The sequence below is a fragment of the Theobroma cacao genome, chromosome 1 (assembly GCF_000208745.1).
Source record: "Theobroma cacao cultivar B97-61/B2 chromosome 1, Criollo_cocoa_genome_V2, whole genome shotgun sequence".
In the NCBI taxonomy this organism is placed as follows: domain Eukaryota; kingdom Viridiplantae; phylum Streptophyta; class Magnoliopsida; order Malvales; family Malvaceae; genus Theobroma; species Theobroma cacao.
The window spans coordinates 7,922,334-7,934,401 of record NC_030850.1 but is presented as its reverse complement, the minus strand read 5'-3'; the positions used below and the strand labels follow the sequence as shown (position 1 = coordinate 7,934,401).

The following is a 12,068-nucleotide window of genomic DNA, read 5'->3' as shown; positions in this document are numbered from 1 at the left end:
AGCAATATCGAAGGGCTGAGCCCAAAATCGCTTCCCAGTTTCCAGGCCAACTTTCTAAAGAGTAAAGACTTATGGAGAACATCAGCAACTCGCTACGTTGTTCACCACATTGTAACAACACTCTCACTGCATTTCTATTCCCAGAGTTTATAGTCCATTCTCCATGACCTTTCTCCCATGAAAATGAAACCCTTCAAGATCTTCCTCATTTTCCTCCTCTTTCTCGCTTCCCAAACAGTACACTCCTGGAAAAAAGACGAGTTTAGAAACTGCAATCAGACCCCCTTCTGCAAGCGAGCTCGATCTCGCAAACCCGGCGCCTGCACTCTAATCGCCCACGATGTTTCCATCTCCGATGGTGACCTTACTGCTCAGCTCATTCCAAAGGCTCCGCATGATCAAGACGGAGATCAAATCAAGCCGTTGACTCTCTCTCTTTCAGTCTACCAAGATGGGATCATGCGGCTCAAGATCGACGAAGATCCCTCGTTGGACCCACCCAAGAAACGGTTCCAAGTTCCCGATGTTATAATCCCCGAATTCGAGGCCAAAAAGCTCTGGTTACAGAGCGCTTCCAAGGAGAAAATCGACGGTAATGATGGGGGTTTTTCTTCCGTGGTCTACTTATCGGACGGCTACGAGGCAGTCCTCAGGCACGATCCATTTGAGATTTACGTTAGGGAGAAAGCAGGTAATCGACGCGTAGTTTCATTGAATTCACATGGTTTATTTGACTTTGAACAATTGAGAGTGAAAAAAGAGGATGAGGATTGGGAGGAAAGGTTTAGAGGGCATACTGATACGAGGCCATACGGTCCACAGTCGATTAGTTTCGATGTTTCCTTTTACGGGTCTGATTTTGTCTATGGAATACCGGAACATGCAACTAGTTTTGCTCTTAAACCCACTAGGGGACCTGGGGTTGATGAATCTGAGCCTTATAGATTGTTTAACTTGGATGTTTTTGAGTATGTTCATGATTCGCCCTTTGGGATTTATGGTTCCATTCCATTCATGGTATCACACGGGAAATCTGGAAAAAGTTCCGGGTTTTTCTGGTTGAATGCTGCAGAGATGCAGATTGATGTATTGGCAAATGGTTGGGATGCAGAAGATGGGCTTTTGATGCCCACTTTGCAGAGTCGGATTGATACCTTTTGGATGAGTGAGGCTGGGATTATAGATACCTTCTTTTTTGTTGGGCCGGGGCCAAAGGATGTTGTCAGGCAATACACGAGTGTGACAGGTCTGCCATCAATGCCACAGCTGTTTGCTACAGCATATCATCAATGTAGGTGGAATTACCGGGATGAAGAGGATGTAGAGAATGTGGATTCCAAGTTTGATGAGCATGATATTCCATATGATGTTTTATGGCTTGATATTGAGCATACTGATGGAAAGAGGTATTTTACATGGGATAAGTTACTGTTCCCACATCCAGACGAGATGCAAAAGAAGTTGGCGACCAAAGGTAGGCATATGGTGACAATTGTGGATCCACATATTAAGCGTGATGAGTCATTTCAGTTGCACAAGGATGCAACTCAGAGGGGATATTATGTTAAGGATGCAACTGGGAAGGATTATGATGGGTGGTGTTGGCCAGGTTCCTCTTCGTACCCAGATATGTTGAATCCAGAGATTAGATCATGGTGGGGTGGGAAGTTTTCTTATGAAAATTATATTGGTTCAACTCCTTCATTGTACATTTGGAATGACATGAACGAGCCTTCTGTCTTTAATGGACCAGAGGTATGCCACTTTTGTTAATGCAGTCTTTCTTTTCTATTCATTTTTTTTTTTATCTTTTTGTTATTTTCTTATCCTCTTTTCTGTTATTGATGTTAAATAGCTAATGCATATTCTGCTTAGCTATCATTCAATTTTACACTCTAGCTTATTGCCGCCCACCCATGTGAGAGAGACAGATAATTGCAGAGGAAGATGAAGAGAACTAATTTGATTACGGGAAAAAAATGGAGAGACTGGGGCAAAGGTAATGGAGAGAGAAAAAAAAAGAAAGGAAGAAATGAGTTGAGTAACTTAATTACAAGGTTATTTTATATTTCATTAATGATAAAATTACTATAATGACCTTTAGAGATTAGTATTTATATAGGACTTTGGAATTTGATGGTCTACAGTTGTATTGGACGTATTTGTGACAAATTCAACCCTTAATTTTGTACAGCTTGTAATGGAAAGTAATGTGAAGCTTTTTATTTCTTTTTCAATTGTTGTTGTTTAGATAAGTAAAGACCATTGATCATAATAGTTTTGGATTTTCCAAATTAAGTCGAGTGAAATGGTTTTTTTTTCATCTGAGAGTTCCTCTGTTCATCCAATGTTGGAATGCAAATGTATGCTGATAATCATGTTAAGTTGTTATTAATAACCCAAAAAATGCATTTCTATGAAGATGGTGAAGTTCTTGCTGAGTATCCTTTAATTTTGGCAGCAATACTTCAAAATTGTAGAAATTCTAGACTGTGTGTGTGTGTATTAACTCCTCATAATGCAGACTGGCAGCTGAAACAGCACATTGACAAAACTTTTACTGGTTCTAGGTGACAATGCCCAGAGATGCGTTGCATCTTGGGGGAGTGGAACATCGGGAGTTACATAATGCCTATGGCTATTACTTCCACATGGCAACATCTGACGGGCTTGTAAAGCGTGGAGATGGTAAGGACAGACCTTTTGTTTTGTCCAGAGCATTCTTTGCTGGAAGTCAAAGGTATGGAGCAGTCTGGACTGGTGATAATACAGCAGATTGGGATCAGCTCAGGGTTTCAGTCCCAATGATTTTGACGCTTGGTCTTACTGGAATGTCATTCTCCGGTATGCCTGCCATTTTTTTTAAAGAAAAAAAGTTAACCTAGTATGCCTTTTTTCCCCCGAAATAATGATGCTAGATAAATTGTCACAGGTGCTGATGTTGGTGGATTTTTTGGCAATCCTGAGCCTGAGCTATTAGTGCGCTGGTATCAACTTGGTGCTTACTATCCTTTCTTTAGAGGTCATGCCCATCATGACACAAAAAGACGAGAGCCTTGGTTGTTTGGGTATGATATTTTTAACATCCATGTAATTCTACTCTCGGTGTCTTGATGGATTAGCATTTACTTTTAGCACGTGCATTTATATAGAATATTCCTAACATGTAAAATCACAAACGCATATTAAGCTTGTTTCTTCACCAAAGCTAAATTTACCCTATCTTAGGAGCATTGTGCTGTTCACCTTTTCATCTGTTTCTCATCCCTTACAACTTACAACTTAACTAGTTTCTGAAATTGTTGCAATATATTATTATTGCATTGAAAAGTAAGCTCTACTTGTTTTTCACTGTTTGTATGCTTGTCATTTGAATCTCAAGAGAGTGCATCCGAATTAAATTCTGGTCAGCAGCATGACGTGTATTTTGGGGGTGATGGCCACTGTGACCACCTTTGTATTATGGAAACTGCATTAAGTTATGTTTAAAGATGTTCTTGGAAGAATTGCGGTGGTTGATTCTTGAAAAAAAAAAAAAAAACCCCTGGTAGTAGAACCACTTTGACAGAGTTCTACTGTGCCTAATACTATTGAAGTTCGAAATTCCAGCTCTCATTCTAATTCTTGTGATGGCTCATTTTCCCAATATGTTGCAAATGCTACTGAATTTTTACCATTGTTATTCAGGATACTTGTATCCCACCTGTGAACTTGTGGTTGTATGAACTGCAGGTGTATTTGTGAGTGTTGTTGTCAATGGAAAGGCTTAAGATATAATGAGCTTGATATTATTATCATACAATATATCTCTACTTTCATTATGTATTTACTTCTATGATCTGCAAAGTAATGAGTTTTATCTTATTTCAGTGAACGAAATACAGAACTTATGAGAGATGCCATACGTGTTCGTTATACATTGCTTCCATACTTTTACTCGTTATTCAGAGAAGCAAATGTTACCGGTGTTCCTGTTGTACGTCCATTATGGATGGAGTTCCCATCTGATGAAGCAACTTTCAGTAACGATGAAGCTTTCATGGTTGGAAACAGTCTATTGGTGCAAGGGATCTTTAGTGAGGTACTGCTGTTAACTGGATCTTTAACCTTCTATCTTTTCTGTTTCTTATTTTCTCTGTTGCTTTTCTTATCTTCTTGCCCTGTAAATAACTGAAGTATCATAATTTTTCTCTTAATACAGAGGGCTAAACATGCATCTGTGTATTTGCCTGGGAAGGAATTGTGGTATGACTTTAGAACTGGCTCTGCATATAAGGGGGGAAAGATCCATAAGCTTGAAGTTTCAGAAGAGAGCATTCCTGCTTTCCAAAGAGCTGGCACTATTTTACCAAGAAAAGACCGGTTCCGTAGAAGCTCCACTCAAATGGTGCATGATCCTTATACACTGGTATGTAATTGATACTTTCTAGCGCTTCCAGTCTTCTCATGACTATATCTTACAGTTGGTGTAAAATAGTTCCAGGTATTCTTTCCTTGCAATAGTGTTATTTTTACCAATTTGTATTTTCTAGCACGGGTAGGCTGTTCTGGTGGCCCAAATGTTGTCATGGTATGTGCATAGGCACTAAAGCACAGTACTAGTCGACTAAAGCTTGTAAGCACTTCATCAATTTTGTTGATAGAGTGTTCCTTGAGTCTTTAACACTGTGTTGGCCTTTTGGGTCCTAAATTGCACTTTGGCAAAAAATTCTTAAAAATCAATCACAACTAAATGTGCCATTTCAAATATGAAAATGACTGTGGGTAAATATCAACACTATTTGATACTAACAAGCTGATCAAGAAGATTTCCCACAAATTTTCTGTTCTAGCTGATGCCTACTGCAAAATTGTGATGTTTAATATTATCCTATGAAGGAATAAATCCACATATGGTAATATGAAACCATTATAGATTCTTGGTGTGGTTTATTTGTTAACTAGCCTTGTGAATCATAAATTATTACCTAGGCACTTCCTGCAAATTATGAGACCAACAGATTGAGATGCATCACATCATAAAAAATTAGCATGTCAGCATAAATGCATCCATGCTTTTCATTAATATGATAGTTATTATAGTTAGTTTATAGCCTCATATATGCTGATATAGTAATTTTTAGTGACATGTTGCATTCTAATATTCAGTGTTGTCAACTTTTTGTCTTAATGTGTAGTACTCATCATTTAAAAAAGGGTTCTTATAGCCAAGAAAATGCAGGGCTAAAGTGGATAAATCTGTGAATAGATTACAGCACTTTAGAAAGAATTGGTGATGTTGGAATATTAAAAAAAGAATCAAATTTATGTTTGCTCAGAATTTGTCAGTGCTTTTTAAAAATGGCCTCTGATATTTTGAATAAGTTATTGCTGCTAGGTTGTTTTAATCAGCTTGGTACTCATTAGTTAGTGTGTGACTTGTTGAATCCAGCCAAATATGGCACCACATTATGACTTGCAGCAAAGTTCCTTTTCATTAGAATACATCTCATCGAACTGTGAAGTAGCTATCTTTTCGCAAAAATTTATAAAATGACTGAGCTTGGATCATGATTGTTGCTGTTTTCTCTAACTTTTTTCTCTATTGGTATTATTGACATTGATGACAACGATTATCTAGTATTTCAGCATGATGAGTCTCTAGCTCTAACATCACTGTATATGTTTTAGGTGATAGCTCTGAACAGTTCCCAAGCAGCTGAAGGGGAACTCTATCTTGATGATGGAAAAAGCTTTGACTTCATGCATGGGGCTTACAGTCATCGCCGCTTTGTGTTCTCGAATGGGCAGCTTACATCTTCAAATATGGCATCCTCTTCCCTTGGCAGGTCTGGATTTTCTTCTGACTGCATTATTGAGCGGATTATTCTTCTCGGACATACTCCTGGGCCAAAAAGTGCTCTTGTTGAACCAGGAAATAAGTATGCAGAAATTGAACTTGGTCCACTCCGGCTAGGGGGACATGGTGCAGCTGCAGTAACCATCCGCAAGCCTGGTGTCAGGGTCGCTGAAGATTGGACAATAAAAATTTTGTAAGATATTTAGGTTCAAGAATTTCAATGTTAAGAAAGGAAAGTTCTTGTAATTGTTATTCTTGAGTTCAGTTATAGTGGACAAAACTCACAAGAAAAATACATAGCCGCGTGCAATTTACTGGTACACAGCGCTATGCAAAGAACTATTGTTTCGGCAACTTCAATTTCTATGGCTGCCATGAATGACAAATTTTAATTAGAACGCTTATGTTAGTCAAGGGAACGTGCTAGTAGTAGTGATTCTAGCTTCAATCACAGTTTGAGATATCACAAGAGCAGCGAATTTCATACTGTTTTTGTGATTTTCTTTGTTTAATAGTTTACCATCTCTTTCGTTAATTGCTACCTGAAGTGACTCTAGGGTGCATCCGTTGTCAAATTTGGAGGAACCAGCCACTTGAACAAATGACAACCTCAGCGGCCGTGATGGGGTCATCAAGTTGAGTGGTTCTTTTAGGTTTGGATTATTTGTCAATCAAAAGAACTTGGATTGCTCTTAGTCTTGGGATGATTGAATTGGCTTATTTTGGTCCGAATTTGAATTTATAAAACTAATCAAATTATTCAACCACTAAAGAAGCGAGCCAGTACGGAACGGTTAACTGTGAGATGAGTTGGGTATTTAAAATCAAGCTCTTCATGCGGGTTCCATTCTACTGGTTTTTCATGATAATATACAACAAAGCAAAACATAATGCACTGCAGCCCCAACACCGGGGCCATACAACGTTACTGATCTTTCTAACAGGAAGCTAGTAGAAGTTCAAGATGACCAAATTATAAGAATTTTTTAACCTAGATATACCCATAACTGGAAAGCAAGCAAAAATTGTGTACTTTTAGTGTTGTTAGCAACACAGTAAATCATCAGAAAATAGATTTCTTTCCTCACAATCTTGTAACAATTTTGGTCCAAGGAGCGCTTGGGGAATGGTTTTTATTCCACTCTGGTGTTCTTATGAGGTTTCTTCATCTTCTTGAGTGTCATCTGCACTCAGAAGATGCTTAAGAGCAACTCTTGGTTTCTTAGGTTCTGATAAGGCTTCCTGGTTATCATCATCACCTTTCCTTTTTACTCTCTCATCCTCTTGCCTGTCATGTTCAGCTGCAGGAGCTTCATTATCGGGACTTTCCATTTTATCTGGCAATGGCGGCCTTGAATCAGATTTTTCAGCCTTCTCTTGACCATTCAGATTTACTTTCTTAGGAGATTGTTCACACTCTTTCAAAAATGAGCGAATTTCTTCACTTTTTGCAAGATCAAGTGGGGTCTTCCCAGCTTTTGTTTTGGCACTAAGACTTGCACCCTTCTTTAACAAGAGTTTGATTAGTTCCAGGTGGGAACCTTGAACGGCATAGTGTAATGGAGAGAATCCCTTGCGAGTGCCAGCTTTAACTGAGACTCCCAATGAGAGCAGAGTTCGAACAATCTCTATATGTCCTTTCTGGGCTGCAAAATGGATTGCACCCATGTCATCCATGGCAGCAGCACCAACATCAGCCTTTTGCTTGCAGAGATAGCTTACAACCTGTGCTTGCCCAGACCATGCTGCCAAATGTAGTCTATATCACAGGGTTAACAGTGTCAAGGAAACAAATTGCAAAACTGGCATTGCTGTCATACAGAAAATTAGATTCAAAAAGATATTTAGCTGATAAACAGTTTTAGTGTATATCAACAATAAATATAGTCTGCTAATTAGGCTATGCGTCATCCAAAAAACTTCAATATCTCAATTTCTGGATAAATAACAAGTATATTTTGTGCAGATTTGAATAGCGCATACAGCTATGCCAGGATAAGCCTCCACCGCTTGACATTGTAGTTACTGGCAGAAGTAAGCTTAACTCACTTGGAGGCAGCTCTTAAATACAATCGTCTCATGAACAAAATGGCAGAAAAAAGAGAAGCAACAAAAATGGCCTGATATGTAAAGACCAGGTAAAGTTGCCATATTTTGAAGTTTTGTGGAGTAGATGCTACAGAAGAATTTGAGCACAACAAAGGATTTGGCAACCTTTCCAACAACAAAAATGCCTGAACCAATCCGTTAGAAAAGTAATAATATCAGAGAAATGCTATTTTGTCCTGATAATCAGACAGTCGGACTACTCACAAACAAGCATGAAAATAACAAACAAATCCATAATCATTTCTTTCTTGTAACTTTTGAGTAGTACCCAACACACATCAGTTCTTAATTTGCTCTTATATGACAAACCAAGGCCAAGATAACTCCAAGTTTTATCAACAACTGCGAGCTACAAAAATTACAGTTGCTCCTATCAAAATGGTTCACAAATTCATCCCTAAAAACAGGAAAATTAAATCAATAGAAATTGTTAAGGCAATTGGGCATTCAGTAAATTAAAAATAAGAGAAAAAGCCCACAGCAAGCATTATGATAGGCAAAAAGGAAAGAATAATAAAAAAGAAAAGAAAGAAAGAGGAGGATACGGAGTTCTGGAGTGCTTATCTCTGGAGTTAACGGCCAAAGGGTTAGACGCCAGAATTGATTGAACTGTAGAAAGGTCACCGGACCTCGCCGCTGCGTGTATGTCTCCGCCACTCATTCTTCTGTTTTCCTCGTTCTCTCTCTCCCTCTCTCTCTCTCTCTCTCTGCTCCTCTGCGACTCTCAAACAACCGACTACCGTAAAACGACCGTCTTTCTTTGCTTCAAACCTGGCACCACGTGCAAGGCACGTGTTAGCCTCTTTGTGAAAAGAAAAGAAAATAAAAGAAAAATGAAATGAGGATTTTGGGTCTTGTATAAAGTAAAGAGGATTTTGGGCTTGTTTAAGGTAAACTGGTTCGGGGACCTTTTTTCTTTATGCAAGGCCCAAAAGCCTTCGTCCATTTTTCTTTTCTTTATTCCTCCCCTTTTTTTTTTTTTCTTTTAGGAGAATTTGAGCAAAATAAAATATGATTTGAGAAAGTCAGGAAAAAGGGGAAAAAAACAGAAAAAATGGAAAAATTAGAATTTGCTATAACTATGAATTTTTTTTCTTTATTCCTCCTTTTATTTTCAATTCCTTTTTAATAGATATTTTTCTTTGAAAGACTTCAATATTCAGATAATTTGGAAAAAAAAATATCAAAATTAAGGATTTACAAGTTAAAATGATGGAAATAATGATATTATCAGCAAATAATATAACTTTTAATAATAAAAACTTAATATTTTTTTATCTAAACTATTCGAAATAATTATTTATTTTTCAAACTCTTTTATATCTGCTTTCGAAATATGAAAACATTGGAAATTAGATACAGGGTTGAAATTGCCCCATTGCTTGCAGATTTATATGACGGCACTTGACATGCACTACTCTAGCCTATGATTGGATGTGGCTCCATTAATGGGAAGAACCGTTTCGAGTGATTGAGAGAGAAAAGCAGCAAGTTTTCTTCAAGCAAGAGTGTTGAATCTGAGGTTTGCTTATTTTCTGGGATATATTGTAGGCAATCAGACAAGCACTTGGAAACGAAGAAAAAGTTCCACCTCAACATAATATTTTTATAAAGGACAGATAAGTGTGATTGACCCAATCAGAACTTGAAATCTAATTATTACATATTATCATTTTATATCATGTGATATTAATATGATACATTATCTTTTTATAGTGGATAGTTACATTATATAGTATGTTAATGCGATATGATTATATAATATTTTTAATCACGTCTATATCACATGAATATAAAATTATAAGTTGCGTTTTGAGTAATAATTGTTAGTCAGAAGTGAATCTAGGAATTTTTCTGAGTGGTATTATAACAAAATAATAATAATAATAATAATTTAAAAAAATTAGTGAGTTAATTAATATCATTAATTATATACAATTCTAACATAAATAGTATAATTAATAGAGATTTTGGGCACTTCAATGTCATTTGACACCATTTGTTTGTATGTCCATCCGTCCATGCTATTAGTTTGTAAGTTAATTATAAGAGCCTATTTAATTTAAAGCAAAAACATATGAACTTGATTAAATAAAGGAATAAATTTTATTTAAATTTTCTTAAATAGTAAGTTTTAAAAAAATATTATATCATTTTAATATAAATCAAATAAAAGAAGATGAATAAACAAGTTAAATAAATAAACAACCAAATCAATATATATAAAATTAGACAAAACATGATTCTTCTAACAGAGAAAAGACTTTTATATTTGTTGGACTTGGAACCTGAAATATATAAAAATATAGAAAGTAGTGGCTACTAGTTATCCTAACTCTCTGAATGCGACCAAGATCTTTAAAGCTTTTAGCTGGGTCATCGCCTACTGGCCCTGGCGTGCTGTTTTGTGACTGCTACTTGGGAGTGTAATGGGGGTGTTGTTGCCGTCGTATAATTTAATTCGAACAACCTTAGAGAATAAAGTGGATATCATCATTGAACATTTGTAGGTTAATTAAGAATCACCTGGCAAGCTTTAACTTTTCTTTTGGTGAAGAAGGAAAAAGGAGATCATTTTCTAGTCTTTTGATAGGCATTTCAATGTCATAAAAGGAAAGATATGCATGCAATATCTTAGCAAAGCAAGGGTTTTTTTTTCTGCCTTTTTTTTAAAGGAAAATGGGAAGAGAACTCAAATCCACTTATTTAAATAAGAGATATATGTAATATTAGTTAGAATTGTCTTAAAATTATAATATAACACCATTTTTTTATAAGTACATAGATTTGTGACTATATTAATCAAACATAGATTGATAATGTGGTACGATTATTTATAAATTGAGACAAATATTATTTAGGGTATATATATTTATTAGTGTCGATTTCGATGAGAATTAGAGAGTATACAAAAGTATAAATAAGTTTTGGGTATTCGACTTAATAATAAATGTATCAAATCAATTCTTGCAACAAAAAATGTTTAGTAATTACTTTAATAATGTTGCAAAAATATATCTTTTTGCAGCAGAGGTATCATGTTGCAATACCCTTACAGTCTATATTTAGCAACAAAAATATATCCAAACAATCGTTGTAAATACATTTACGGTGAATAATTTATATTTCATAATAAAAAAAATACATTTTACAGTATGAAAATTATTATATTATAATAGGCATTGCACGATACTTTTCCTAACAAAAGAATAAGATTGTTGCAAATACTTTTCGCAACACACCACTGTTTGCAACACTTTACAGCGTCACATTAAAATTTTCTTGCAAGGTATCTAATTCCTTCTATTATTCCTCATGGTGTTCACTTATTTTTTTTATATTTAAATAATAATTTAAAACTTCAAAGGCAGTCCTACTTAGAAATGATAAGAGCTACCACTTTGATTTGTCTAGATAATATGCCTTTCCTCAGTGTTTGGGCATCAAAATTGTTGGATTCGATATTCCAATATATAGTACTCTTTCCACGTTAATTATTCCAGATTTTTTTTTGTCGTCGGAGGCTTGATTTTAATTAAACAATTATTCTAAGCGCTCCAACGTTTAACAAATCTTAGAAAGCAAGTGGAAAAGTAGCAAAATAAAACAACACCGGATGTGTATTGCATTGTTCTCTCTGTTAAAACATCTATGAGATAAATAGTGAAATGATTATTATAAACAAATAAAAATATTATTTATTATTTTATATTCACGTGATGTTGATGTGATGTTAATATAATATATAAAAATATTACGTGAGCATTAATGACAAATTTAAAATTTTACATAAGGGCTGGTTAAAGGAATGATGAAACTATTTACATCAAATTTTATATATAATAATAATAATAATAATAATAAAAGCGAAGGGTAGCAGCCACCACCCAGACAACACTATTTATTAATTATAAGGCTTATTTAATTGAAAATAAAGTATAAGAACTTGAACGCCAAAATCTTTTAGTTTTCGAAATGAAATTTGAGTTTCAAATGCATTTATAGAAATGTTGAAATGAGATTATTGTTAGTGAAAGGATTTATACGATTATCATCTGTTTTTGCAAAGTATGGTTTATTACAAAAACTCCCCTTTAGTTTATCTATTTCCCCGCATCCA

At 35.5% G+C, this 12,068-nt stretch overlaps 2 protein-coding genes across 2 annotated transcripts; one reads left to right on the top strand and one right to left on the bottom strand.

Annotated features, from left to right (window-relative positions):
* LOC18611939 (probable glucan 1,3-alpha-glucosidase) lies at nucleotides 21–6,327 on the top strand. Its single transcript, XM_007048447.2, has 6 exons — nucleotides 21–1,755; nucleotides 2,571–2,844; nucleotides 2,933–3,068; nucleotides 3,871–4,081; nucleotides 4,202–4,408; nucleotides 5,671–6,327. Exons 1-6 carry the CDS (start codon nucleotides 178–180, stop codon nucleotides 6,034–6,036), a joined length of 2,772 nt encoding a protein of 923 aa, XP_007048509.2. The 5' UTR covers nucleotides 21–177; the 3' UTR covers nucleotides 6,037–6,327.
* On the bottom strand, nucleotides 6,655–8,693 carry LOC18611938 (tankyrase). Its single transcript, XM_007048446.2, has 2 exons — nucleotides 8,494–8,693; nucleotides 6,655–7,598 (listed from the first exon to the last, which is right to left on the bottom strand). The coding sequence occupies exons 1-2, from the start codon at nucleotides 8,607–8,609 to the stop codon at nucleotides 6,992–6,994; spliced, it is 723 nt and encodes a 240-aa protein (XP_007048508.1). The 5' UTR covers nucleotides 8,610–8,693; the 3' UTR covers nucleotides 6,655–6,991.